Genomic DNA, 27,489 nt, shown 5'->3' with positions numbered 1-27,489 from the left:
ATCGCATTCAAAAATAAAAAATAAAGGACAGTAGGAGAAAACCAGTAAAATCCAAATAAAATATGAAGCCTAGGTAATAGTAACATACCATCCATCCAAAATACAAACAAAGATGGAAGTAAGTACTTGGGTTGTTGTGGTGGTGCACACCTTTAATCCCAGAACTCCAAGCAGAAGCAGGCAGATCTCTAGATTTGAGGTCAGCCTGGTTTTTTACACAGTAAGTTCCAGGCCAGCCAGGGATACACAGAGAAACTGTATTTTTAAAAAAGGGTATACATTCCATGGTCATACCACCCTGAATGCTGTATCCAACCTAAGCAGGGCTGGGCCTGGTTAGTGCCTGGATGGGAGAACTACAAAGAACTCTGGAGAAGGTCTAAAGGGGCTCCAAAGTGGTAGTTGTTCCCCAGAGTAGGTGTATACTCATTTCCTTTATCAAATGACCAAACTGAAGTGGCTTAACACAGATTTATTAGCTCATAAGTCTAGAGGTTACAAGTCCAAAGTTGATTTCACTGGGTTATCACTGTTGCACTGCACTTGTCTGGCTACATGCAGCCCTGACACACACTCCTCTCTTCCATCTTTCAGATGGAGTCCTGTGCTCTCGTGCTGGGAGTCTCAGTTCCTTTTCCAGCATAACCCAGTGATTACAATGGTCTCAACCCAACAATCAAAGGTAATCTCCCAGTTTCAAAAATTCTCAATTTTGCTCAGCTTTGTGGCTTACACCTTTAATCCCAACCTCCTGGAAGTTTGAGGCCAGTCAGGGATCACAGTGAGACCCCATCTCAAAAAATTAAAAAAAGAAAAAAAAAATCTCAACTTCACGACATCTGCGCAATGTGCTTTCCTGTGCCACATAAAGCATAAAGTAATATTCATAGGGTCTGGGGTTCAGGGACTGATATTCTGCCCCCTCCTGGATGTCCTCAGTAAGGTACACTCAGAAAGTGTGTGTGGGGGGGGGGATCAGCTCTAGATGGGTCAAATCTGAGGAACCCAAAGAACACCTCGGGGAAGTCCTCCGTGTCTGTCTCACCAAACATTGTGAACACTCACCCAGGCTACGGACATGACTGGATTTCACTCATCTCTAGACACCAACTTTTCACTTCTAAGTATTTCTGAAAGCAAGTCCATCCAATACCACCTTACAACTAACATTAAGTAAATGTCTTACCACTAAAAGGCTTCTCAAAGTCAAAGAAACTGTGGTCTCGGCTGGCAATAAACTGGGTTGAAGGTGTCTGATCAAACACCCCCAACCAAGCCAGGGCCCCTATGTAAGTTCCTAGCCTGGCACAGGGTACCCGTCATGTGCAGGTGGCATGGGCGCAGGGCAGCACTGGTACGAGTGAGGCACTGCTTTTACGTGTCTGTCTGCCACTGCACTTGGGGCTCCTGGAAGACCAGTCCAGCAATGTTCCCTCAAGGCACCATCCCTATGCCAGAGATGTGGGAGCCTGGGAAATGTTAAGCTGCAGGGCCTGAATGGCCAAGGAAGAAAAGGCTTTATGCCAAGAAAGGTCAGGGGAAGCAGCTCACTGGTTCTGGGCCAGCTCTCTAATTTACTGTGTGACCTCCAGGAAGTCACTGCCCATCTCTGTGCCTGTATAATGCATGGTGGCCCAAGTAGCTTTGAAGAGCTACTAAGTTCATGCTTCACCTAAGAGCTATGGGAGCTACTGCAAGGGAAGGAAAAATCAGACTAGGGAGAAGAGGAGAACCCATGTTTAAGAGGCCTCCTGAGTGTTCTCAATAGGATCTCAAACTTTTCCAAATGTCCCAGCTGCAAAGGGGTTACTAGGCCAGAGAATCTGAGGTCCTAAAAGCTGAAGATCAGCAAAACAAGGACTTGCAGGGGAGATAGGAGAATAGAGTGATTGAAGGGAATTTGACATGGCAAGTCACAGGACACCTGACGGGCCCTACTACTGCCACCAAGGGCGGAAAACAAACCGAGGTGGTCCAAGACACCAGAGAGAAGCATCTAAGGAAGGAGGAGACACTCAAGGGCCAGGTAAGCCAACAGGAGCTACGGAGGAGCCCTGGCTTCTGGCTACCAGCACATCAAGGCCCTGATGCACACTCAAGGCTTTTATTGGGAAAGGGAAAGTGGCTGAAGAGTAGCTTCCAAGATCCTCACTGCCCAGGGCAGCTGGGGCCTCCTCTGCCAAGTCCAAGAAAAAGGGGCTACCACACTGGGCCCTTAGCAGGTTCACGTGTAGAGATCAAAATCAATGCGCTTGGAATTGTAGAACTGACCACCTGGAGGGTCCAGCTTCCGGCAATAAACACCATCCGGGAAGTAGCCTTCAGTCACCCAGGTCTGTAAGAAGAGAGGACAAAACTTAGGAAAGATGACAGAAGTCGGGATGGACAGACAAGACAGGAGGAAGCCACTGACCTGCATCTGGGCACTGGTGAATGGTCCATACAGCTCAGCATCCCCCGTGTTCTCCCACTTATATTCCCACATCACATCCATTAGACCATCTCCCGCTGACTCTGCTTCTAAGACAACAAAGACGTATCGGCCTTAAGTGCCCAGTCTCCCACTGGCATTGCCTCTCCTGTGTCCTAAAAGCTTACCTCCTTTATGCGCAGGGGTCGGGGTTTCCAGTTCTCCCTCTGTCACTTCGTCAGCAAACATGTCCAGGGAGGGTGGAGGTGTGGGGTCATGGGATCCCTGAGTCCGACACCCCAAACCCTTCAGACACATAGCCAATCGTTCCCTTGTTTCCTGGTATACACCAAGGTTGCCTCGAGCCACCATTTGATCAGCCAACCCAGAGAGCCGGTCTAGGCGCTGTGGGGAATTGGGCCGTCCAGTCCCCTTGCTGTCCCCTTTGCCTCCTCCTCGGGCCCCCAAACGCCTAAGTGCCCCAGCCACTGTCTCTCTTGGCAACAGCAGCTCCAAAAGTCCCTCCAGGAGGGCTTGGGCACTCATCGGAGTCTGACCCAGGCTGTCTTCCTCCTCTGAGTCTGAAACCTGGTGCTTATCAGGTGGCCGCTCCTTGATCTTCACCTATAAGGGAAAGATAATTATTATTTCCTACAAACTTCCACCAGGGCCCAGGCCCAGCACCTGCATTCCCAGGCCTCAGCCAGGACAGCTCCTGGGCCACACCCAGTCAATGTTGTCCAGCCAGCTGTCTCGGATCTGTGCATCCTGGTTCAGGAAGTAGTTGCCATCAGCATCAAAGTGGCCTTCCTCCATCTCTTCCTGCAGGTTGAAGGGTGTGATCCTCACACCCCCCTCACTAGGGAGAGTAGCTGCTTCCTGACCTGCACCAAAGACATGGGGGCCCCATGCTAGGCATGCAAAAAAGAGACAGGCACACTTCCCACCTCCATAATCAGACTTGCCCTCCAACACAGCTAATGTTTTGGGAATAACTCACCTTCTACATCCTCTGAGGCCAGGATATCATACTTGCTGGACCCTTCATCATCATCATCCTCCTCATCACTGTCTAAAGAGTGTTTGCCTTTGAAGCGGCTCCCAGGACCCCCTGCTCCAGCCACAGGGTCCACCAGCTGTGAGTAGAAACCAGCAAATGAGAAAGGCAACCTACTGGCGAGCTTCCCAAATATTCCAGGATCTGTATCCAAACTGAAAACCTACCAAACCCAGCGCACCGGGGCAAACTAACCCTTTCTTTCGCTTCTCAGCTTTCCTTCCTTTTATTTCTCCTCAGTCCTCCACAGACATTAGGAGTCTGACCATCTCACCTTCTTTTTGGGGACACTGATTTCATCTTCATCATCCTCATCTCCCACACCTTGAAAAGTCACTTTCCTCTTTGGCATGACTGGCAGAACACTTCCTCCAGCTGGACCTCGGAAAAGGATACGGAGTAAGAAAATTAGGTAAGGAGAGCCGGCCGCGAGAGCGCTGTGGCACCACATTTTCCTTGGTAAGCGCCAGGTCCCGTTTGAGCGAGGAAGGGTCACTGAACCATCTCAAGCGCTAGCAGGCGGGTCGTCGGGAATTGGTTTGGCAATTCATTCAGAGGCCCTGACGGGCGGATCTCCGCCCCCGCGCGGACCCTGTGCGTACTCCCACGCAGGAAAAAAAGCCAGGCTCCCCTACGTCACCACTCCCCTACCAGTGCGGAGCTACAGGGCTCCCCCAGCTCCCACCCGAGTGCCCACAGAGGCCGGTCGGACCCAAGAGCTGGCGCCCTGGTTGCTTAGGACCCCCAGTTCCACGCAGCGAGCTGCTAGACCATGTCAGAGTCGGCGCACAAATTAGAGAGGAAGCAAATTCGCAGGGATTCGAACAGTCTTACCGGCTGGCGCTCACCGAGGAGCCCGGGGTCAGGCGGGGAAAGAAAGGAAAGATGCTTTCGCCAGTATTACATCCGGGGCACTCGCCTCCATAACCCGGAAGGAGACTGTGGAGACCTCCATAAGGCCGGAAGCTGCTTCACTCCCATCCAAAAGACTGTCGGAACGGGCGGATGTGTACATTTGGTCAAGACAGTCTCCGCAGGAAGTGACGTAAGACCCCAAAAGACTCGCGTGAACTCCTATACCAGCCCCAGCCTTACTTAGCTTGAGGATGGCGGCAAGTGTTTGTTATTCCTCTGAAATGGAGACTCAGGTGAGGACGTGACGCTCTGTCTGCTTAAAGAGGTGCTGAAGGCCGGGCGGTGGTGGCGCACGCCTTTAATCCCAGCACTCGGGAGACAGAGGCAGGCAGATCTCTGTGAGTTCGAAACCAGCCTGGTCTACAGAGCTAGTTCCAGGACAGCCTCCAAAGTCACAAAGAGAAACCTTGCCTCAAAAACCAAAAAAAAAAAGAGGTTCCCAAGTCCTGGATGGAGGGACAAAGGCCGAGCAGAAGCTGTGGGCTCCAGTCTGACTCTCTATATAGGGCTCTTTGCGCCCAACGGAATTCAATAGAAACCCTGCTTTCCAAGCTTGACACAGTCCCAGCGCTCGGGAAATAAGCAGGACTGATTGTCGCGAGATTGAGGCCAATCGGGGATACAACGTGAGATGTCTCTTTAAAAAAAAAAAAAAAAATTCTTGCTTTTCCTGAGTCCTGTTTCTGGCTGTCAATACTTAGGCACTTTCCAAATCTAGCTCCTTTTAGGACCCAGCCCCATGTCTGTTCCCATTCAATTCCTTCTTTCTGCAGGGGAACTATAACAGGAAGTAGCATTGGCATCCGAGCAGTACCCAGCCAGAAGCCCATAATGCCCTACTCTGGGGTACATCCAGTTGCAAGGTGAAGTCTACCCCACCCCTCAGCAAAATGCTAAGGTGATGGAATCCCGCTCCTGCAGAGGTGGAGCCAGGTGAGATCTTCCTGTCTAGTGAAGTCTAGATCTGGAGCTCTTGAGAACAACTCAAAGCCAGAACACCTCCCCCCCAGGCTAGATAGCTCAGGTGATCCTGCAAGAGCTGGATGAGGGCGGCCAGATGGACCACACCTTTCTCTTGCAGGATTTTCTCCATTCTGAATCACCATGAAACTTGGAATTGTGTCCTCAGTTTCTTCCACGGGCACAGAACACAGGTCCTAGCCCAGGAGGGCATCTTGCTACAGAATGCCTGAAACACCAGCTCTGGGCACTATGGTGCATCCCAGAGGGAACTTCCTCTTCTACCTGGAGACCACACACCCCTGAGCCTCATCCTGCTGAACTGCCATGAGGAGCTCCACCTTAGGACCACAAACCCCATGCCTTTACTATCCTGATCCCTGGGGAGAAAGCAAGGGGGAGGGCTGGGGGGCTACAAGCTAGCCATAGAAAACAAGAACTGGATGATTGATTGTGTGCACCTGCTGAGATGAACTGAAGGCAGCCAGTCCACCCTAGAAGCCCAGTACCAGGAACTGCACCAAGCTGCTGACCAAGTAGCTCAATCTGAAGACTGGCTTTACAGCCCTGCTTAGCCTCCCTTTAGCTTCTAGGAGTACACAAGCAAGTTGGAATGTTCTCAGTACTCTGAGCTGTGCAGAGGGTCCCAGGAGGCCCCAAGCAAAGCTGCAGCAGGAGCTGGACCACTATGCTTGTTGATGAGAGATGTAGCAAGGGTCTGGATATACCTGCCAAGATCAGCAGACTGCACCTATTGGGACTTAAGACTTTCTTCCTGCCCCCTTCCCACTCCCTTACCCCAAAGCCCTCTTTAAATAACAAGGCAGGAGACAGATCCAGATATAACAGCAGGTTCTTTTTCTGGTTCCTCAAAGCGCCAAAAAACCACCACTGGGATGGGACCATGACAGAAGAGAATGTAAACATTGGGTTCCACCCCCCGGACTCAAGGGAAGACCCTTACTCAGAGAGGGGCTTGATGGCTGGAAAGGAACAAAATGAAAGACAGGCTTCCTGATGAGGCAGCAGAGAGGCCTGAGCATACAAAGCAAGTGTGTTAGGAGGGAGAGCAGGACATAGATGGGAAGGAAATGGAGGGCATTTCCTTGCATGTCCCCTTAAATAAACTGGAGTACAGGAGCACTGTGAAACACAGAACAGAGCACCCCACCCAGGCCAACCTGACCTTCTGTACATAATTACAACACAAGGATATCCAGGAGAGAAAAAAACAGCCTTGGCCCCCAGAAAGACAGTGGGGTGACAGGCAGGGCCCCAAGACAAGAAAAGGAACCTAGCTCCACCATCTAAGGGAAGCCCACTGGAGTGTAAGAATCTGTAACTGCTAACTGCCATTGCCAAGAGTCACCCTGTGACAAAAGGCAAATTAAGACAGCACCCCAGAAGGAATTCGTAGGAGTGACAGAGACCCAAGCTGGGCCTAATTGGACAAAAGAGTCTCCAGACTTGGTCACTGCTACCCTAGGAAATACAGCTGTCCCATGCACTGTGGCTGTCCTGGCCATGTAGGGATCAGCAGCTGGCAAGGAGTCAGGGGAATCAAGCCACTTTCCTCAGAAAAGGGAAGCCTGCCAAGGGAGCTGGGAAGAATACCCCTGCCAGGCCTGCTCCTGACTGAGGGAAAAGGAAGAGGGCCATGTCATCTAGACCCAGCAAGAGGTCAGAAGTAAGCATCTTGCCGGGCTTCAGCAGCTGACCTGTCCTCGCCATCATGGGGTGCTGGAGGCCCATCTGCCTTTCGACGCAAGGAAAGTTTCCGGCCTTGGCCCTTTTTCTCCTGCTTCTGTCGCTCCTTCTCCTGCTTCTGCTGCTCCTTCTCTTGCTCTTTTTCCCATTTTTGCCGTTCCTTCTCCTGTCTCTGCCGCTCCTTCTCTCGCTCTTTCTCCTGTTTCTGCCGCTCTTTCTCCTGTCTCCGGGTCTCCTTGCTGGTGCCTAGTGGGGTGCTGTTGCCAGTAGGTGAAGGAAGGGATGGATGCAGTCCCTCAGCAGTGACTACAGCTCCAGGGACAACAGGGCCAGCACTAGCCCTGCGAACAGGAGGTGGTGGGGAAGGAGCGCTTCCAGCTGCCCGAGGGCCTCTGCTCTTAAGACTAGGGAGGCTGAGAAGGCTGGAGGACGGGCCCAGGGGTGGCTGCTGCCGCCTGCGCTCCTCATGGATAGCTCGGGAGCCATGTAGTCGCCGTGAGGGCCGATACTGCAGCTCTCCCCTAGTTTCCCGCCACTTCTTTAGCTGGGTTGCATTCTCCCTCTCAATCAATGCTTCTGTCACTGGGAGGTTGGTTACCTAGACAGAAGACACGGGAGCCAGAGTATAGATGGATTTGAGCATGGGCTGAAGTGGATCAAGGTGTGCTGAGGCTCAAGGCCTACCTCATGCACCAGGAAGTCCTCCTGCATACACTGTTGTGGTAGGTTTCGAAGCTGCTCCATGGTTTCATACATGCCTTGACAGGAGCGCAGCTTTTCCACAGAACCCAACGTGTGTCGCAGCAAGACCAGAGCCACTCGGAAGATGATCTTAACTCCTACAGGGTCAGAGAGGGGTGAAGAGAGAGATCAGGTCCAGGATCTCAACCTGTCTCATGTAGGAAAGACAGTCCCTGTTGCTGTTTACTGCTTGCCTCACAGGTGAAGAAAGTTGCTATAGGTTGCAGGGTTTGTTTTAGAGGGCAAGCAGACTCTAGGTGGTGGCTTGAATCAAGATGGGTCCTGTTTTTCCTGCCTTCAGACAGCTTATTATGAAGCCTAGGCCCAACAATATTTTTGTCCATGGGCTACCAGTAAAGTGACAAATCCTAGCCCCCTGTCAGTTTAGGCAGCCACTGAAATACCTTCACAGAAAAACATGTCCCAGACACGCAGCACTGAAGCCCAGGGGAGGGTGCGGGCAAAGATGCACATGAACCATTCTGTCATGTAGAGCACGGGGTCAATGCGCTGCCGCCGAAGGTGCCGATGCGCCAGAGGGGAAGCCCGACGCAGGAGCGCAAAAAAGATTTCTCCATCCAACTGAATGGCCTCCTAGAAGTGGTGGGAAGAGCCATGAGAAATGGGTCTGGCTTGCTATGTTCCCCTCAGGGTACAATCAAACCTAAGAGGGTATCTTAACCTCAATGGTAGAGGAACAGAAAGACAAATGAAGCAAGGCAAGGACCTATGGCAGCCCTGGGGAAAGTCACAGCCCCGGTGCACCCAGCTCCAGACACTCACCAGCCCTGCACTGTAGTAACCTGGGAGGTACTTGTCGCAGATCTGTACCAGGCACCAAAAGGCTTGCTAAGAAGGACAAGAACAAGGGGGCAGGGGTGGGGTCTGAGAAGCAGGGAGTAGACAGCTCTCCCATCTCCACGGTATGCCAAGGTCTTCTCACCCCTCCCCCCAACCAGGTCCACATATGCTGACCTCAGCAGGCATGTGCATGAGCAGCACTGCAGCCACTGGGGCCTGGGCCTGACAGTAGCCCTCGTCAGGCCTGTAGATGGTATAGGCCTTCAGGATTCGGTACAGGTCCTGTTGCCTAAGGGGAGTGCAGAAAATGGCAATCACAAACCTGCCCCTAACCCTGGACCAGAATTCCCTTACAAGTTCCAAGCTAATCTCCAGCTTTGCTACCACTTAGCCATCTGCCTTCCCAGCCCTGCCTACCAGAGGTTCAGCAGTCAGAGCATTTTAGGTCCTAGCCTTTCACCCTTGGCTGCATACCCCATAAACCTCCTACCCATTCCCTTCTTTATCTGCAACCACCCCCAAAGCAATCACAATCATTTTCTCCAGGAACTTGTAATAACCACAGTATCAGCCCTTCTCTGGAATCACATGTTTTTATATCCCAGGGCAGGCAACCTTGTAGTGTTATCTGTTTCACTAGATTTCATCAGACTTCCCAGCATGTCCAGTAGTCCAGGTTCTAGGTGAAGGCCAGGAAATCAGCTGTGCCTCACATCTCTCTCTTCTCTTTGCATCAAACCAGATCTGTGTCCTAACCCTGGTCTTACCTGATATTTCCACCTCTTCCAAAACAGCTTCCCAGAGGATAGCCACCAAGTCTGAGCCACACTGTATCCTGAACTTCACTGACACCTGTTCTTTCTTCCCCCTCCACAGCTACTTACTTCTCTCACCTCTATCTCTTGTCCCAAAGTATCTATCAACCTCCCAGATCTTGCTGCTTCCAGTCATACTGCTAATACTGCTTATATTAGCAGCGCCCTAAATCGACTGACGCATTTATATGTGATCATTTATGTCTTATCTGCAACCACATTGTTATTACTTTAAAAAAATTTTGAGGTGGGGTTTCATGTAGCTCTTGCTGGGTTCTAACCCTCTATACCCAAAAATGACCCTGAATTTCTGATCCTCCTGCCTCCATTTCTCCAGTACCAGGATTAAAGGTATGCACCATCACACTTAGTTTTCTGTGGTGCTGAAAATTACTCAGAGCTTCAAGCATGCTAGACAAGTACTCTGCTATTTACTTATTTGCTATTTACTTTGAAAAAGTACTAATGAAATAACATGTTTGACGATGCTAATTAATTTACCTAATACATAATAAAATAATCCATACTGAACTAACACTGACAAAATACTGAGGGCTGGAGAGTTAGCTCAGTAGTTAAGAGCACTTTTTGTTCTTGCAGAGGACCCAAGTTCAGTGCCCAGTACCCACATACATGGTGACTCAACTATCCATAACCCCAGTTCCAGATGACCCCACACCTCTTCTGACACCCTCTGGCACCAGACATACAAAAATTTAGCCTCTACCATAGCTACCCCTCTGCCTATGACCAGATCCCAGCCTTCCTTTCTGCTGAGTGTGCCATCTTTTCTGCTTCATCAGTTTTTCTCTATTAAATCATTCCCATCAGTATTCTAACAATCTGCTTTTTAAATTTTATTTCTTCTGCAGTGCTAGGTTTGAACCCAGGGCCTTGTGCATGCTAAGCAAGCACTCTACCACTGAGCTACATGCCCAGGCCTGCTGTTTCTTTTCTTTCTTACTGAGGTGGTCAGGCTTACAAATCAAGTCCCTTTATCCACTGAGCCACCTCACTGGCCCTTACTCTTGTTGTGTCCCTTAATCCTACTACTCTCCCCTCCAAAGAACATACTTTCTTTCCTTACCTAGTCAGCCCAAGTTGCTCTAGAAAATATACTTACTGTCTTTTATGTCCTTCCTACTGCTCCCCACAAAACTGCCTTTATCAAGTCATTACTAAGCCAGCTGTAGTGGCTCACACCTTTAACTCCTGGACTTGAAAGGCTGAGGTGGGAAGATTTCTGGAACTCTTAGGCCAGCTGAGCTATAAATGCAAGACTGTCTCAAAAGAGTCACTAACGACTTAGTGTTATGTTTTACTTAGTGATCGATATACTGTCCCTCATCACCATTTCCTGAAGCGGATCCCTGAGGCTCTTCTTCATGCTGCTTTCAGAAGTCAGACTCTCCTCCTACCTCTCCAGCTTCTGGTCCTATAGTGCTCTGTAAATTTTTACTTTAATCGTCTCATTCCCTAAACATTGGTATTTCAAGGCTCAAGCCTTGCTTGCCTAGCTTCGCCCACCCCCTTTTTTTTTTTTTTTTTTTTTTTTTTTTGGTGACAGGTGTCACTATGCATGCCTGGCTGGCCTAAAACTCAGTATGTTGTAGACTGGATTGGCCTAAAACTCACAGGGATCCACCCTCCTCTGCCTACCAGTACTGGGATTAAGAGGTGTGCACTACCACACCAAGTCACATCTCCTTTTGAGTCTATATTTGCTGCTTTGAGACCTTATCCATCCCATGGGTGAGTCTAATCCCTCCATAAGCATGCTTTCAATTCCCAATTTATTGCCAATTTATATTATTTTCCTGAAATCCAGACTTATACTTTTGGGTACCCAACCTGCCTACATCCCCTGAATGTCTAATAAGCAACCCCTCTCTTAGTTTGAGTCAGAGTCTTACTCTAGCCAAACTGTCCTAGAACTCAAGATGTATCTTAGGCTGGCCTTAAACTCATAGCAATCCTCCTGCCTCAGCTTCCTAAGTGCTGATTTGATACCCAGTCCCTGCCCCAACACACAAAAGTCCACCTAAGTACCTGAGACTACAGGCATGAGCTACCAAGTCTGACTCTAAAACTTCTGACATAACCCCAAACCTATCTTTCCCCTCAGCTCTCTGGTCTTCACTAGAGTAACCAGTCCCTCATACTTTCTGTTCTCGGAGCCCTGTTCCCAATGCTCTCCATTCTCCTTTAGTGCTTTACACTCCTCTCTATAACTTCACACACAGCACACTTTCCTTCATCTGGGACTGTCTAGTCCCACGACACAATTTGGGGGTTTTGGTTCATTGTTGCCATCTGTGACTGGAATAGTGCCCGACAGAAGTAGGTGCTCAATTATTATTTGTTAAAAGATGACCATTCAAGTTAGGCATGGTAGTACATATCTATGATCCTAGCACTTAGGAGACTGCAGCAGCAGAATAGGTTCCAGACCACTATGGGCTACCCAGAAAGTTCAAGGTCATTCTCCAAAAAATAAAAAAAAATTAAAAAATAACAACAAAAAACACCCCACTGTCATCTATGGCTATGGCAGTGGTGGCATAACCTTTAATCCCACTTGGAAGGCAGAGACACATCTGATTTTGAGGACAGTATGGTCTATATAGTCAAACCCTGTCCCAAAGAAAACAAACAAACAATATATGCAAATATACACATTTTATAGTACATAACAGAAAAAACAATTGTTTGTCTAGGGCCAAGAACATAGTTCAGTGGTAAAACACTTGCCTACCATGTGAGAGGCCCTAGGTATGAGCTCCAACACAACAGAAAGGCCACATAACTACCTCAGATCACCTTGTATACTAATAAGGAGTGGTACTTATATTTCATCCTGAGGAAACTTAATTTACAGAACAAAACTCCAAGTGTCTTGGCTCTTAGTGATCTGGCCCAAACTGTCCAGACACTACTTATAGAACCTCCCATGAGGGCTGGAAAGATAGCTCAGAGGTTAAGAGTACTGGATGCTCTTCCAGAGGACCTGGGTTCAATTCCCAGCACCCACATGGCAGCTCACAACTGTCTATAACTCCAGTTCCAGGGGATCTGATGTAGGCAGGCAAAACACCAACACATATAAAATTTTAAAAAAAGAGCCTCCCATGAAAGAAAATACCTGCCCTGCTGCAGCCCCAACTATCTTTTAAAACCCAGCACAATCCAACCTCAATAGTCCTGGATGTGCCTACACCCAAACTGGAATTTCCCTCACCATACTCTTCTTTTAACACTACTTGACACTCAACTGATTAACAGTCACTCTTCTAAGAGCCCTAGAGGGCAAGAATTGCTTGGACCAAGCCTTGAATCTACCCAGAACCTTCAACAGATGCTTGTTAACTAACCCACAAAGTCAGGCTCTTACCCATGCCCTCCTCGAGCAGCAAACATTTCATGGAAAGGGAACTGGCGATGCAGGTCCTTCTCAATCACATCCAGCCACTTGGGGTCCCCAGAGGCCCGTTCCAGCTCCTACAGTGGGATATCAGGGGTTACCTCAGGGTCTGGGAGAACCTCCTCAGAGACAGTGCCATGTGTCCCCACACAGTGGAGTTCCACAAACCTCAAACTTGCCCGGGTTCTGCTCCAGGAGTTCCTTGCTATTAGACAGGTACTGCCAGGCCTTGGCTCTGAGAGAGGAGGGGATCCCTTTCCGGCAGCGCAGTTTTACCTAAGGCAGAGTAGCATTGAGGGTGACAGCTTCAGGACTGGAACATTCTCCAAGCTTTCCCCACCAGCCATCAGGCTCCCACAGACATTCCTCCCACATGCCAGATGTGACAAAGCTGGACCTGGCTTGGCTACAATTTAAAGCTCCTCCTCCCAAGGCCTAAGCATCACTGATCATCAATGTCTTAGGAGGGTAGATATTATTAGTTTCCTGGGCTTTCCAGCAGCACTGCCCCTCCTCCACCCTTGCCCATTGCCCAACCCACCATACAGCCCTCAAACCTTCTGGAAACGCCGTGACAACCACTTATCCCAGTTACTGAACATTTCCAGCCATTTGAGCTCCCGCTGCCGAGCCACATCCACAGGAATAGAGCTCTCTCTGCAGAATCAGGGTAAGTATGGAAGAGGTCAGTGTCAGGGGTTCAGAGCCCAGGCTGCCGGGGAAACTGAGCCAGCCAGTTCCCTCAGGCTCAACTGAGAAACTAGAAATCGAGTGAGATCAAAATATGTGAATATTGGGCTATCCAAGGCCTTGTCTACCACACTTTAAAGGCTTCCTTCTCTACTGGATCTCTACACAGAGAATTCTGACACACCCAATTTTGGTAATACTGAAAAGATACATTCTTGTTAGGGTTGGGATGCAGCTCAGTGGTACTGTGCTTGTCTTGCATGTGAAGGACCTTGAATTCAGTCTCAGCACTGCAAAAATAATAATAATTAACTATAAGCCACCTTTTGTATTAAATCTGTTTCTAAGTCCTAGTTTTACCATTCATCCATTGTGTGACCTTGAACAAGTCATTTAATTTTTCTGAGCCTCAGTTTCCTCACTTGTAAGGTAAAGAATGACAATATCTACCTGAAAGGACTTATAAATTGCCTATAGGAGGGGGCTACCTTAGATGTTTCATTTTAGCCTATGAGCCGTGAGATTTCTTGGACCATCTGTGACTTCCTCTCCTCCTCTTTGCAACCTTCCCAGATTCCCAAACAAATGGATTCTCCTGCCCTGATACTGTTTTGTCAGCTCCATCTGCCTAGCAATGGCTGGTTATTTACAGGAACCAGTTCCAAAATGGAAGAGCAAGCATGGGTTTTAGGAATTCCACAGACTAATTCAAAACCAAGTTCTGCCCTTACAAGCTAGGAAGTCCTGACTTGTGAGTAATCTGGGTGTCTTCCTCGGCTATAAATGGGATGCCACTACCTACAGTTATGAGGGCAAGTAAGAAAAATGCATAACATGGGTGGTGCACTCGGAAGGCAAAGGCAGGTGGATCTCTGTGAGTTCGAGGCCAGCCTGGTCTACAATGAGAGTTCCAGGGCAGCCAGAGCTGTTATACAGAGAAACCATCTCGGAAAAACAAAAAGCATAAACAGACTGTTAAATAGGAGCTCATCAGATATTAATTTATTTTGTGCTAGGAGCTCCCTAAAGGGACATCTCTCACTTCTGTCAAAAATTGGTTCCACACTCTCAGAGCTGGGAAGATTGAGGTGCCTTTCCTGCCCAGAGGAACATGATAGCTTACAAAGGGAAGGAGGGTGGAGAGATTGCCCAGCTCTTCTTATAGAGAACCAGGGTTCGGTTCCCAGCACCCACATGGCAGCTAACAAAGGTCTGGAAAAAATAACAGCACCAGAGGATATGAGCTCTTTTGCCTCCCTGGGCACTCCATGTACACTGCACATGGTGTACAGGCATGAGTACAGGCAAAACACCCATGGACATAAAAACCTTGACAAATCTTAAAACCAGAAAGGGAAGGTACGTCCACTATGATGTGAGAAATGCAATGACAAAAACTCACACAAGAGGACAGTAGGTATCAGGAAAGGATATCAGAAGTGTACCAAAAGGAGTGAAGAGAAACTAGAAGTCAGAGGGAAAGGGAAAAGGGAAAAGGGTGCTCCTGCAGGTAGACAGGCCTGAATAATCCCCTACTAACTCGGTACAGAGCCTGGCAGACTGGTGCTGAGACCAAAGAGGCCGGCTTGGCTGGGCAGAATGGAGCCAGTGTACAGGCTAAAGAGCTTGGACTTTACCCTGTAAGAGAAAAGTGTTCGTGCTAGTATCAGCCTTACCTCAGAGGTAATTCTCTGGCATGGAAGATAGATTCTGAAGCAACAAAGTTACAAAAAGAGAAATAGCATCCAGCATAGCGCCTGACACAGGAGAGAGATTCTAAAACTGAATATGACCCAAGTTACTCAGACTAGTAATGAGGAATGTCCACTAGACAAACAGATCCATAGTCACTCAGATCCACGTTATTTGAGGGAGACAACTCAACTGTGGTAGTTTTCTTTTCTTTTCGGTTGAGACAGGGTTTCTGTGTAGCTTTGGAGCCTATCCTGGCACTCACTCTGTAGACCATGCTGGCCTCGAACTCACAGAGATTCACCCACCTCTGCCTCCCGAGTGCTGGGATTAAAGGCGTGCACCACCAACGCCCGGCTGTTTTGTTTCTTATACGAGAGAAAAAAGTGCAGGAGAAAGGATCAAGGTCAAGCTTCAGTTAGAGTTCAGACTGTGAATGTCAGCTTATGAGCCTTGCCTGTATTGCTCCCACCCATCTTCCTGACTGACAGCCTCTTCATCGGAATTCTCACATCCAGGTGCTCACAAAACCCTCTGATCTCTAGGCTAAACCCAACCAACTATATTGAAACCAACTGTTTAGGCATTCCCTCCAGATGAGCGTCTTGAAAGTACTGCTTCAGTCTGCTCAGCACAGGCCTGGCTGCAGTGTCCACAGGCAACGCTCTAGGCTGTAGATCTAACCAGGTTACTGACGCTATAGCCAGCAGGTTAAGGGAGCACAGGAACAATGGTCAGGATCCAGAGAGGGGGAAGGAAGAAGTCAGAGCAATCACACCCCCACCTTAGGAGTGACTCAGGCCCCTCCCTGGAAGGAACTAGGAAAGCTCGACTAGGGCAGGGGAGATGAGGAAATGGGGAAGAGGCCACCCCCACCCCTTTCCTTCAGTGAAACTACAATCCTGCCCTCTCTCAGAAGCCCTGCCTTCAGGGTCTCCCCTCCATCCACCAGACTTCCTCACCCTACCTTTCTGCCTACTGCTATTCTGAAAGTGCCAGCATCCTTCTCGCCCTCGGGGACCCAAGGTCTCTATCAGAACTCTGACCAACCAACCTTCCAGAATATCTGGCGTTTGTTAAGTTTCATACCAAGCAGCTGATATCATGGCTGCTTACCAGGTTATCATCTCATTTAACCCTTCAATTCACAGGGGAAACTGAGGCACAGGAACAGGGACACCACTAGCTCAAGGACACAGGCCTAGGCAAGATCCCTGATCCCCAACTCTGAAGCCACAGAAACACCAGGATGCTCTGGGCACTACAGTTCCTGCTAATGACTCCCTGGGTCAGGACTGGCCAGGTGCATCATTACGCTTTCCCCCACCCCAGCTTCCACAGGCAGCCCCACGGGGTGCCCACTGTGTACTCACAGGCTGCCTGAGTACTGGCTGCCCCCAAGGAAACCATACTTGTCCGTCTTGCGCAGAGCCAGCCCATTTATCTCCGAGTCTGAACCCATGGAGCTCACATCATCCGCCAAGGACTCCAAGGTCCCGGACATGAGACTCACGGAATCCAAGTAGCTCAGGGTGTCCGGGGCCTGCCCTCGAGGCCCCGAGATGCCAGGTCCTAGGCTGGACGTGGAGCCCAGGTCTTGAAAGTTTTCAACAGGCTCCGGTGCTGGGGTCACCGTCACCACAGCCACCGGAGCCTCACACGTCCCGGGAGGGCCTGTGACAGGCCCCGAGGGGTCCTCAGGCGCCGGCCCTGCTGGTGCTGATGAAGCAGCTCCATGTCCACCTGTCACCTGTCCTGCTCCACCCCGTGCAGTCACTCCTGAAGCCACTGTGGTTCCCGGCTTGGGGGCAAGCGGGGGTTTGGCAGTCAGGGCTTCAGGCGCCGTTCTGGAAGGGGTCCGCGTGGGGGTCCCTGGTCCTGGGACAGGCGAGGCTGGAACCTCTTCCGTCTTCGGAGTCTCTGCTCCCGCCTCTGCCGCCGGTGCAGCGGACTCTTGCGTCTTCGCGGCTTCGGGTGAGGCCTCCTCCAGGGTTAGCACCACCACCGTGCTGCCCGTAGCCGTCGTGGCTGAGGTCTGTGCCGATCCTGGAACCCAGGCGGGCCGAGCCTCCCCGGGGACCACCAGGTCAACGGGGATAGAAGTGGCCGTAGTCACTGGCGGTCCTGGCGCCACCACCACTACCGGCCCGGCCCGGGAACCCCGGGGCGGGGGCGAAGGGGCAGCGGAGGCGCCGTGACGGCGCGGCGGGGCCACCAGGGGCGCCGGGCCCGTCTCCATGGCCGTGGGCCGCCCCTCACATCCCCCCCGCCGCGGAGGCCGCAGAAGGCGCCGCCCCTCAGGCCGCCCGGAGCAGCCCACTCGGGCTGCAGAGAGGGCGAAGGGCGCGGCTCGGCGCGCGCCGGGGGCGGGGGGGACCGCGGCAGGCGGCGGGCGGCGCGCGCAGGCGGGGCAGGGGTCGGGGGCGCTCGCGCCGGGTCTCCCGGCCTCTCACCCTGCTCGCGCGCTCGCGCCGCCCCCTCCCAGCGAGGGGCCGGCTGCCGACGTCGCGCCTGCGCAGACGCCGAGGAGCCGCCAGAGTCTCGGCGGACTACGCCTGCGCGAGCGAAGGCCCTCTCGCGCCCCTTTTTTTTTTTCCCTCCCGCCCCCTCCAGAGAACCTAGACAGATAATAGGAGAGAGAAAGCTGGGCTCCTGCCAATCGATGGAAGGATGGGTGGAGTTGGAGGCGGGAGGAGGGCGGGCAGCCTAGGAAGAGGAAATGAAGAAGGCGGAGACAGGACGAAGAAAATAAGCAATAGAGAAGAGGGACCCTGAGCCTCCTGGCCAATAAACACAGCTGAAGCGTGAGTGATCGCGACGGAAGGGCGGGGAAGGAGGCTGGTGCTGGGCAGTAAGAGGCCGGGCCTAGGACCTCTTAGCCAATAAAAATGGAGAAAAGGGAACCAATGAAAAAGGGGCTAGACGGTCAGCTTGACCTGTGGTCATGTCTATTCATGGGATGACAGTATCAACAGTCAATAGAAAGAGCTGAAGAATTCTTAGACTTCCTGAGATGGTCAGGAAGGAATGACAGCTAGAGAGAGGCGGGCTGAACTTGTCCTTAACTTATCAGCCAATGACTGTCTTTCTTCACTTTGCAAAAGGGTAGGGAGATAGATAACTCTCTCAGCAAATGGAGCAGGGATGCTGCCAGCAGGCGGTGCCAGAGCAAGAATAGTCAGTGACAACCAGAGACAAGCGCGAGAGGAGGTGACAGCTGGGGACATCACTGCGAAGGGGCCTGGAGCTTCGGTGCGGCTCCTAGCCAATAAGAGTTCCGTGCTGGCCTTCTTGGGTTTCCAAAAGGGCTCCCATTCATTCAGCTCCTGAGCTGCACCACAAACCCAGTGCCCTCGAACAGTACTCTTCACCTCGGTGCCTCTAATTAGACTACAGCAGGAGTCTTCTAAAAGGCGAACTTCTCTGCATTCCCTATCCCAGGCAGGAATCTCACACCAGGTTTCTCTAAGTTCTCATATGTAAATCGAGCTTCTCCCCCGAACGCTGAGATTTCTCTGAGTGCTAGTTCATTCTCGGGGCAGAGGGGTTCCATCTCAGAACGCAAATCTATGAATCCCCAGTACCACGAACACTCCATATCTGTATTCCTATTAGAGGATTCAAGAACCAAGCCCTATCGTTATCACGTCTCTTTAGTGCTCATTATCTGCTAACCTAGGGTCCAATTTCATAAGCCCTCAAGGCTGCCCTTAGCCCAAAATCATAAAGACCAGACCTTAAGAGCATTAACCTAGCTTCTAAACACCGCTTGCTCTGTTCTCTGTTCTCTTGAGGCCCAGGATTAGTGGGCCCCAAAATCATACAGCATCTACCACTCTCAAATTCTAGTGAGACCTAGCTCTCAACTTCCCAGTTCCCCACTGGCTTTTGAGTTTTGAAGCTCCCCAGTCTTGTTGGTTCACTGCCCCACTCCCAACTCAAACCCAGGCCCTGTAATGACCTGTCAGATCTTCTGCTCGACTTCCATATGATTCAAGTTTACTGGGCATCCCCTCAATCCCATTCCCTTTTTGGAGTCTTTCTCACCTCCCAGAACCCACTAATGAGTGGGCTCCTCCATGACGTAGACCCCCCCATGGTACCCATATAAGGCAAAACAGCTGCCAACTAAAGCAGGGAGGGGCTGTGCAGGAGGCCAAGGGCAGCTGCTAAGTTTAGGGTGGCTCCTTCTCTCTTCTTAGAGACAACAGGTGGCTGGGCCCCAGTGCCCAGAAAAGAAAATGTCTTAGTGGCATTGGCATGGACTGGAGGAGGGGAAGGGAGGAGACACATTCTTCAGGACATCAGGTCCTAAAGGGAACAAGAGGGTATGGGTGTCACTGCCAACCTTGGGTTTTCTCTACGGCTATTTCCCTAGGCTTCCACTGTATGGAGGAGAATGTGGACACTGAGGCCCAGAACATTATGAGAGGGTACCTCAAAGTCACAGAGTCAGCGAAGCCATTTCTTCCACAGGAAGAAGACACTGGCTCTGCTACCTAGGAGAAGGCGACAGCTAACACTTTCCTCTTGCCTTTGTCTCTTCTCTTCTGAGGTCCAGCCTCAAGGCACACTAGACTTCTCTTGCTTCAACCCTTCCCAAGGTCACCAACATCTCTGCTTGTCATTGACACTCCCACTGTATCTGGCTATCAACCCTTAACATCTAGCCCCATCACAATTCTGGCAAACCTAACAGCTGACCTTTCACTATCCTGCCTTTGCCCATGTGCTGTCCATCTGTCTTGCATGTCTGCTCATCATCCCTCACCTGAATCACTTTCTTATCTCTTTGTTGAGTTTTATTGTTATTGTCATCATTTGTCTACTTGCTACAGCAAACCCACAAAACCAAGCACATTGTAGGTGTGCAATAAATGCTTGATTTAGATCTGAGCCACCCCACTTAGAGGCTCAAAGATCTGGTTCATCTCACCCAGAACTATGGGCTGGCTGGGGCCCCTCTGATTTCTGGCAAAATCCAGTACCCTTTTGGGAGAAAGAAAACCCCTTCCTGCCTATCCTAATGAGACTTGCATCCCAAGACTTACTCCCTCCTCCCTTTCTGGGCTCCAGCAGCTGCAAGCCTCCAAGAAAGGAGAGGCCCCTGAGCCGGGCTATTTTAGTATCTGGGGTGGGTATCTGCAGGGCTAAGGTTACCATGGTATGCTAAGGACTGTAGGGACAGGACTATATAACCCCAGAAGAGCTGCTCCAAGCAGATTCCCTGCCTTTTCCAGCTGGAGCCACTGCCTTTCCCCCAGGAGATCTAAGACATGGTGAGTGAGGATCCCCAGCTTCAGTCCAAATCCATTAGCTCAGGGTAGCCTCACCCTTAAAAAAATAATAAATAAGTTGGTGCTTCTCAGGCCAACTACAGGTAAGATATGAATCCTCTCTCAGCACCAGGATGGGGCCAGAGGATAGAGTGGTGGGCTAAAGGACTCAGTGAAGGATAGGATGCTTTGATGGTCACCCATGGGGAGGAAGATTAGACCTGCTCAAAGTCTATTCATCCCTTTCTGTACTCCATCTCTCTAAAGACCTTGGACCAGTGAGATGATTGAACTCTCATTTTGTAAGTGAGAATTAGAGGTTCAGATAGGGTCAAGGAGTGGATAAACTAGCAGGTATGGGTGCCAAATTTGCATGCCAAGTGTCCTGAGAAGGGCACTTGTCAGACAGGATGAAGGGACCCAGAAGCTATAGCTGGGATGTAAGAGATGCAGACAAAACAAGTCCCCTTAGCCAAGAAGTGTCCAAAAAAAGTTACTTTAGAAGAAGGAACACAAAAGACTGAATCTAACCAGGCATGGTAGGATATGGCCATAACTTCAACTGCTTTCAGGGCTGAGGGTGTAGGATCACTGGAGCCCAGGAGTTCAAGACCAGCCTGAGCAACATAAAGGAGACCCAGTCTCAAAAGGGGAAAAAAAAAAAAGGTGGAGGAGGAGCTGGGTGTGGTCTTTAATCCCAGCACTCAGGAGGGGGATTAGGTACCTTTCCTGGGGTTCAAGGAAAGCCAAGGTCTACAGGATGAATTCCAGAGCTAACTAGTGAGACCATATCTTTTTTATTTTATTTATTTTTTTTAATTTGTGGTTTTTTGAGACAGGGTTTCTCAGTGTAACAGTTCTGGCTGTTCTGGAACTCACTTTATAGACCAAGCTGGCCTCAAACTCACTTCAATCTGCCTGCCTCTGCCTTCCAAGTGCTGGGATTAGCCCATGCCTATCTGTGAGACCATGTCTTAATAGGAAAAAAAAAAAAAAAGAGGATTTGGGGATGTAACTCAGTTGACTGGTAGTGCTTGCCTAGCATGCACAAGCAACCAAATAAAATCAGATGTGGCAGCATAAGCTGAGGACCCTGGTAACTGCACTTGGAGGTAGAGATGGGGACAGGAGATCAGAGGACCAAGGGCACCCTCAACTGAGTAGCAAGTCTGGGGGCTACATGAGACCTTGTTTTTAACAACAAAAGTCTCCTGGGTCTCCTCTGGGGAGGGAGGTACAGGACAGCCTGTGGATGCTCCTTCTCAACCTTTACCCTCACAGGCACCCAAGAAGGCCAAGAGAAGGGCAGCAGCAGAAGGGAGCTCCAATGTCTTCTCCATGTTTGACCAGACTCAGATCCAGGAGTTCAAGGAGGTGAGTGAGGGAAGCCAAGGAAAGCCCCCCTCCCCCTGAAAGTGCACCTGTTGAGGGGAGGAGGAGGGTTTAGAATTCCTCCCCTCCTTGTGAAGGGTGGAGGGGTCAGCTGGTGAGAACCAGAATCTGATCTGCCTGGGGCAGTAAAGCTAAAGCTGTAGGCCCATTCCTGGCTTCACCTGCCCCCACCCTTCCCCCACAGGCTTTTACTGTAATTGACCAGAACCGGGATGGCATTATTGACAAGGAGGATCTCCGGGATACCTTTGCTGCCATGGGTGAGCCCCATATTCCCATCCATAAACAGTGAAAGCTGCGGAAGCTGGGGGGATCCAGCGGCTTCCGGCTTCAATCTGCCCACATGAAAAGTGAATGAGTTGATATATGTTTATGGGGAGCACAACTCTGGTCCCCAGCACCCAACTCCAACCCCTGCTGCTCACCTTGTTCAGGCCGCCTCAATGTGAAGAACGAGGAACTCGATGCAATGATGAAGGAAGCCAGTGGGCCCATCAACTTCACTGTCTTCCTGACCATGTTTGGAGAAAAGCTTAAGGGTGAGTAAAAGGTTCTCTGTCCAAGACCCTAGCTGCCTCTTCCTAGACCTTCAGGGGCTTGCTAGATTCATGTGTCCTCTGACCCTACAGGTGCAGACCCTGAGGACGTGATCACTGGAGCCTTCAAGGTCCTGGACCCAGAGGGGAAGGGCACCATCAAGAAGCAGTTGTGAGTGTCCCCTCCAGTAGTTCCACTAGAGGCTCCTTAAGTTCCCGTGTAAGGGTTTGAGGTTGGCAGAATGAGTGAGCAATAAGGACTCAGCGACAGGGTTACATTTTCACAGCAAGTAGGGGGAGAAACTTGAGACGGGAGGCCACAGCATTTGGGAATTGAGCCAGACTAAAAAGAGCCACCCTGGGTTTCAGGGTAGAATGGGGGGTTGGTGGCAACAGGAATGAAATGAGAGAGGACAGGACTCATGAACCCAATCTCACCTCCCCAAATGTCACCTTCTCAGCCTGGAGGAGCTGCTTACTACACAGTGTGACAGATTTTCCCAGGAGGAGGTGAGTTGGGGAGGGTCTGGGGAAGGGAAAGGACTCGGGCAGTGGGAGTCCCAGGACCGGTCGGTCCTAGAGCTACTCCTTTATCTTCCCACAGATCAAGAACATGTGGGCAGCCTTCCCTCCAGATGTGGGCGGTAACGTAGACTACAAGAACATCTGCTATGTCATCACACACGGTGACGCTAAGGACCAGGAATAGGGGACCCAAGGCCTCAGGAGACCTAGATAGGCATCTAGTCTCTCCAACTCTCACCCGACCCTCAATAAAACTCAACTGGTCTTTGTTTCTTATTGGTGGCAACTTCAGTATGTTTATGCGCGAACTCAGGCGGGAGGCTGAAGCACCGCCCAGCAAGACAGGAGTGGCTAACAATGGAATGACTAGTGGCCAGGAGGCCCGCAGCGGGCAGCTCCATTCCTGCTGGGAAGAAGACTCGGGAGGCTCGGGGTGATGTGGGGGAAGCAGTTTTTATTAGATGGAGTATTTAGAGAAACAGGGTATCCTTAGGGGAACCCGCCATCGGGAGCCGGAGAGCGGTCCTTTCAGAACAGCAAGGAAGGGGGAGTGGGGCGAAGCAACAAACTTCCGGATTGGAGGAACTTGTTTCCAGACCCTCTGAGTCTCCGGATTGGGCGCTGGGCAGTCTAAAACCGGGATGGGACCGGAGATTGGCGGAGAGCAGATGCTAGGTTAGGCGGCCGTGAGGATCTCACAGAGAATCTGACTGCTCGCCCTGAGCCTGGTTCTGCTGCATCTGAGCTTGCATCTTCTCCAGCATTTCTTGCATGCGGCGCAGCTGTGCGGAGCAAGATTGCAAGCAGTGGGACCCGGCAAGGCCGGAATGGGATCTAAGGAGCTGCTTAGAGGGAAAGAGATGTGCTTGCTCACCTCTTCGTCTTTCTCGCGAATCAACTTCTCAGTGTCAGCCAGAGGCAGCATGGGCAGCGGGATCTCTGTGGCACTCTGCCGTGAAAGCTTGCTAGAAACGGGGCGGGGGTGGGGGGAGGACAGGGACGGGGTCTGAAGTTATGGGTCTAGCCATGGGACAAACCTGGGTGTAGGAGGTGGGGCCTCGTCCCTGAAGTTAGGAACGGAGTGGGAGAGGGTTAGTTGGACCTGGGAGGTGGGGTTAAGCCTGGTAGCAGGACCAGTCAGGAAGGCTTGCCCAAAGGATGACGCCATGGAAGCACTAAAGTAGCCCGGCTCTCACCTGCGGCTGGCTCGATCCCGGGCCCCAGGTCGAGCCAGATTCTGTAGGCAGCGAGCCCGATAGCCCTCGTAGAGCAGATCGTGGGTCACCTCTTTCAAGTCCTGAAGGTGGGTCTGTACCAGCATCCGCCTCAGGTTTAGGAAATCGCAGTGATGTGGGTTCTCCACTAGAGGGCGGACCAGGTAGCTTTCCATCAAACTCCACCCTCAGGACCTGCCCTCGGGAAGTACCTCGCTGTTACAGCCCGAGGGACCGCCCCCGCTCCACCCTCCCAGGCTTCTAGGAACTCCCAGGACTAGACCCCACCTCCAGTTTCACAAATGGATGCAGACTGCGCTCCTTGCAGCTCTCAATGCATCCCTGGCCTTACCCTCCACGGTACCCCAGGAGTAGCGGCGTCCCCTCACTGGTCGGGTTCCGCCATCCCTCACCACCTCACATGAACCAACGACAGCGAAAGGAATGCTTCCCTACCGGGCAAGAGTTACGAGTCACTTGGGCATAAACCTTTTTCTCAAAGCATTCACCTCCGCTTCCGCTCTGTGCTTCCCTGCCCCTTCCACGTCCACCTCTCAAACCTTCATCTCTTCATTCTGCTTCTTGAATTCTTCATCCTCATCAGAGTCACATTCTGGGAACTGGTATATGTTGATCTCCTCCTCCTTCAACTGGTCCCGGATCTCAGGGCGGAGAGAGGGAGAAACTGAGGTGTGACGAACCGACATGGCAAGGGCAGAGATAGTGAGGGACAGAGAGATACTGGGTAGTCAGAGAGGAAGAAAGGTGTGAACAACAGATGGTGAGAGGTGGCCACACAAGATGACCAAAACCAAATCATCTGAGACATAATGGGGAGGAATTCAGAAAGTCAGGACAGACATCAAAATATCCGGAGGTGGAACAGGAGAAAGCACTCTTAAAGACAGCGGGCAGGGAGTTATCACTATCACAGGACCAAGAAGTTGCCAGGAGTTGTGATGGCCACCCCTTTTTTCCTCAGACTGTCCCTAGCCAAGCATCTAGTTCCAAGGTTGTATAGTTTATTCTGTACAGAGCTGTTAGAGACATGGCTGCTTGTGACAGGCTCATACACCCCTATACTCCCCTCCCCTAGTCTAGCCTAATAGCTCCTGCTCTGAAAAGGCCACCCCAAGATAAAAAAAAGTCACAGCTTTTGTTTTCACTTAGTGCTAAAGGTCAGGTCTCACCCATACCTTCTGCTTGAGGACCTGAGTCTCCCTAGGCATCAGGGCATCTGCTTTGGCGATGACTGGGATAATGTTGACCTTTTCATGTACTGCCCGGAGGAAAGCCACATCCAGGGGCCGAAGCCTGCAGCAGGGATTTATCAGGCTCAGCTCCTGAGTGCAGAGGTTTATACTCCCCCACCCCGGTCACTTGCCCCCCCCCCAGGGTGCCCTCCAGACCCTCTGCCAAACGGTGAGATGAAGTAGAGGCAGCAGTGGACTCTGGAGTCCTGGATGTTCTTCCTGTTGAGGCCACTCTCATCCCTGAGGTATTGCTCAAATTGTTCCTCAATGAATCGGACCACAGGCAGCCAGCTGGCATGTGGGGAGAAGATGTATAGTCTAAGATCACAGGGCAGGGGACAGAATGAAGCTAGCCAGGCCTGTTGGGTGGAAAGTAATTTCTTTAATTCCAACCAAAGCCATCAGGGGCAACTGGTAAGGGCTTGGGATTAGACTTCCAGAAGCAAAGTGGCTCCACACTATAAGCCCAGCACTCAGGAAGCTGAGGCAGGAGGATTGCCACATTTGGGGCCAGCATGGCCTACACAATGAGTTCCAGGCCAGCCTGGGCTAATGTGACACCATCTGCAAAAGCTGGGGGTTGGAGTGGAGCACTGAACCAGTCATGGCATATGTCTGCAATCCTAGAAGAACTTCCAGTTTGAAGCCAGTTAGGGCTACATGGTGAATTTGAGGCCCCTGAGCTACAGAGAGAACCCTTTTCTCAGAGGAAGAAACACTGGACCCTTTGGGCCAAATTGTTTGCTTCTAGAAACAGGTGGCTTTAGGTCAAGGAGCCATGGCAAACTAGCTCACAAATGAACCCTGGTCTTCCATAGTGGAAGAGAAGCCTAGCTCTTATCTGTCCCCCGCCTCACCAGTCTGAGCAGTCCACAGAGTCCCCAAAGCCAGGGGTGTCCACCAAGGTCAGCTTCACCTTGATTCCCCCCTCCTCGATCTCCACAGCCCGGCGCTCAATGGTCAGAGTTTGTGTGGTGCGCGCTGTGGATACAGAGAAGCTGCTGCGAAGGCTCTGAGGGGGACCCCATTCCTAGCGACGCAGCTGCATCTCATCCCCCACCCCCACCCCCACCCCACATCCTCAGTGTGTATTTCACGGGAGGAAACAGTCTCAGAGAAAACCAGTGACCATCCAAGTCCCCAGACAGAAAGAAAGTATGTAGCCTCATCACACAGGAAGAGAGAAGACAGACCAGCAGCAAGGGTGGGGAGTCCGCAGGGGTGAAGGTGGGGGCAGATCTTACCACTGGCATCTGGCACCTGCCGATCTTCGTAGAGGTTGGTGAGGAACAAGCTGTTGATGAGGGTGGATTTCCCGAGGCCTGACTCCCCTGAGAACGGGTCAGGCCTACTAGTCAGATGAGAGGGCAGCCAGGATCCCCGGAGTACATCACTACCCCCCACCCCAGTCTCTCTCCAAAACACACGGACCTGCCACCATGAGTGTGAAGTCAAATCCCTTCTTGACAGACTTGCGGTGCAGCTGATTGGGGAGGGCAGCAAAACCCACATACTCTTTGTCCTGTGGGTGTAAATGTAGATAGCAAGAGGCTCCTGGACATGGCAAGGAGTGCCCGGTACCACCTGAGCCCCAAAGCTAGGAAGTCAGCTTACTATGGGTTGACTTTGATTTGGGGACCCTCAGGGGAGAGGACTGGGCCCCAGTTGCCTAGATTCCTGGGCCCAAGAACTCACCATGGCTCTGCTGGTCGTCTCTGCACCTGGTGTTGCTCCCCACTTCCTCTGGTGGGGCAGGAAGTTGAATGTATCAAGACTAGCGGGGTGGGGAAGGCAGGGGCTGGAGGGGCAGTTCAGGAAGCTGCGCGGCTCAAAGAGACGCTACATTCTCTTTCAATTCAAAGATTTTACTTTTAATTATTTGGGCATCGGGGATAGTTGCATATGAGAGGAGGCCAGAGTCACCGGCCTGGACCCGGGGGTCAGAGGTGGTTGTGAACTGCCTGGCATAGATAATGGGAAGTGAATTGAGGTTCTCCGTAAGAGCAGCGCATGCTCTCATTGATTGAGCTACCCCTACAGTCCCAATGCATCTTTTTTCTTATCTCCATGTATATAGATATAGA

At 51.2% G+C, this 27,489-nt stretch overlaps 4 protein-coding genes across 8 annotated transcripts; 1 reads left to right on the top strand and 3 right to left on the bottom strand.

Annotated features, from left to right (window-relative positions):
- Positions 1-456: 456 nt before the first annotated feature.
- Positions 457-4,456, bottom strand: Cd2bp2 (CD2 cytoplasmic tail binding protein 2). 3 transcript variants are annotated; one of them, XM_027404577.2, is made up of 7 exons: positions 4,302-4,456; positions 3,742-3,842; positions 3,411-3,546; positions 3,137-3,294; positions 2,599-3,034; positions 2,414-2,520; positions 457-2,335 (listed from the first exon to the last, which is right to left on the bottom strand). In XM_027404577.2, exons 2-7 carry the CDS (start codon positions 3,817-3,819, stop codon positions 2,225-2,227), a joined length of 1,026 nt encoding a protein of 341 aa, XP_027260378.1. In that variant the 5' UTR covers positions 3,820-3,842; positions 4,302-4,456; the 3' UTR covers positions 457-2,224. The 3 variants fall into 3 exon arrangements, with proteins under 3 accessions (XP_027260378.1, XP_027260380.1, XP_027260379.1); XM_027404579.2 differs by having other exon boundaries at positions 2,414-2,517; XM_027404578.2 differs by having other exon boundaries at positions 3,742-3,848; positions 4,302-4,448.
- A 1,721-nt stretch (positions 4,457-6,177) lies between these two features.
- Positions 6,178-17,448, bottom strand: Tbc1d10b (TBC1 domain family member 10B). The gene is made up of 9 exons (XM_027404574.1): positions 16,583-17,448; positions 13,385-13,484; positions 12,996-13,103; positions 12,798-12,904; positions 8,766-8,880; positions 8,574-8,639; positions 8,195-8,384; positions 7,734-7,888; positions 6,178-7,647 (listed from the first exon to the last, which is right to left on the bottom strand). The coding sequence occupies exons 1-9, from the start codon at positions 17,446-17,448 to the stop codon at positions 7,024-7,026; spliced, it is 2,331 nt and encodes a 776-aa protein (XP_027260375.1). The 3' UTR covers positions 6,178-7,023.
- A 147-nt stretch (positions 17,449-17,595) lies between these two features.
- Positions 17,596-23,214, top strand: Mylpf (myosin light chain, phosphorylatable, fast skeletal muscle). Of its 2 annotated transcripts, none has more exons than XM_027404581.2 (7): positions 17,596-18,013; positions 21,767-21,859; positions 22,062-22,137; positions 22,312-22,416; positions 22,507-22,585; positions 22,875-22,923; positions 23,018-23,214. In XM_027404581.2, exons 2-7 carry the CDS (start codon positions 21,824-21,826, stop codon positions 23,120-23,122), a joined length of 450 nt encoding a protein of 149 aa, XP_027260382.1. In that variant the 5' UTR covers positions 17,596-18,013; positions 21,767-21,823; the 3' UTR covers positions 23,123-23,214. The 2 variants fall into 2 exon arrangements, with proteins under 2 accessions (XP_027260382.1, XP_027260381.1); XM_027404580.2 differs by lacking the exon at positions 17,596-18,013 and adding an exon at positions 19,613-20,488.
- Positions 23,215-23,372: 158 nt separating this feature from the next.
- Positions 23,373-27,469, bottom strand: Septin1 (septin 1). 2 transcript variants are annotated; one of them, XM_027404576.2, is made up of 11 exons: positions 27,101-27,456; positions 26,837-26,927; positions 26,650-26,736; positions 26,263-26,386; positions 25,562-25,696; positions 25,349-25,466; positions 24,713-24,814; positions 24,505-24,604; positions 24,135-24,300; positions 23,813-23,903; positions 23,373-23,720 (listed from the first exon to the last, which is right to left on the bottom strand). In XM_027404576.2, exons 1-11 carry the CDS (start codon positions 27,101-27,103, stop codon positions 23,634-23,636), a joined length of 1,104 nt encoding a protein of 367 aa, XP_027260377.1. In that variant the 5' UTR covers positions 27,104-27,456; the 3' UTR covers positions 23,373-23,633. The 2 variants fall into 2 exon arrangements, with proteins under 2 accessions (XP_027260377.1, XP_035298092.1); XM_035442201.1 differs by lacking the exon at positions 23,813-23,903 and having other exon boundaries at positions 23,373-23,780; positions 27,101-27,469.
- Positions 27,470-27,489: the final 20 nt, after the last annotated feature.

Source organism: Cricetulus griseus, chromosome 3, assembly GCF_003668045.3.
Source record: "Cricetulus griseus strain 17A/GY chromosome 3, alternate assembly CriGri-PICRH-1.0, whole genome shotgun sequence".
Lineage (NCBI taxonomy): Eukaryota > Metazoa > Chordata > Mammalia > Rodentia > Cricetidae > Cricetulus > Cricetulus griseus.
Note: the sequence above shows the minus strand (reverse complement) of the source record. Positions and strands in the feature narration are given on the sequence as shown.

Excerpts from the sequence above, each read along its gene's own strand:
- Cd2bp2 (XM_027404577.2), bottom strand. The coding sequence starts at position 3,819 with ATGCCAAAGAGGAAAGTGACTTTTCAAGGTGTGGGAGATGAGGATGAT. Across the intron at positions 3,295-3,410 it reads GGCCTCAGAGGATGTAGAAG|GTCAGGAAGCAGCTACTCTC; the intron begins GTGAGTTATTCC and ends TCTTTGGTGCAG. Across the intron at positions 3,035-3,136 it reads GGCTGGACAACATTGACTGG|GTGAAGATCAAGGAGCGGCC; the intron begins GTGTGGCCCAGG and ends TTTCCCTTATAG.
- Tbc1d10b (XM_027404574.1), bottom strand. The coding sequence starts at position 17,448 with ATGGAGACGGGCCCGGCGCCCCTGGTGGCCCCGCCGCGCCGTCACGGC. Across the intron at positions 8,881-12,797 it reads GCTGCTCGAGGAGGGCATGG|GCAACAGGACCTGTACCGAA; the intron begins GTAAGAGCCTGA and ends CACTCCCCTTAG. Across the intron at positions 7,648-7,733 it reads AGGACTTCCTGGTGCATGAG|GTAACCAACCTCCCAGTGAC; the intron begins GTAGGCCTTGAG and ends TCTTCTGTCTAG.
- Mylpf (XM_027404580.2), top strand. Across the intron at positions 22,138-22,311 it reads GGATACCTTTGCTGCCATGG|GCCGCCTCAATGTGAAGAAC; the intron begins GTGAGCCCCATA and ends CACCTTGTTCAG. Across the intron at positions 22,417-22,506 it reads GTTTGGAGAAAAGCTTAAGG|GTGCAGACCCTGAGGACGTG; the intron begins GTGAGTAAAAGG and ends CTGACCCTACAG.
- Septin1 (XM_027404576.2), bottom strand. Across the intron at positions 26,737-26,836 it reads CTTCACACTCATGGTGGCAG|GGGAGTCAGGCCTCGGGAAA; the intron begins GTCCGTGTGTTT and ends ACCCGTTCTCAG. Across the intron at positions 24,301-24,504 it reads CTCCTGGGGTACCGTGGAGG|TGGAGAACCCACATCACTGC; the intron begins GTAAGGCCAGGG and ends TCCGCCCTCTAG.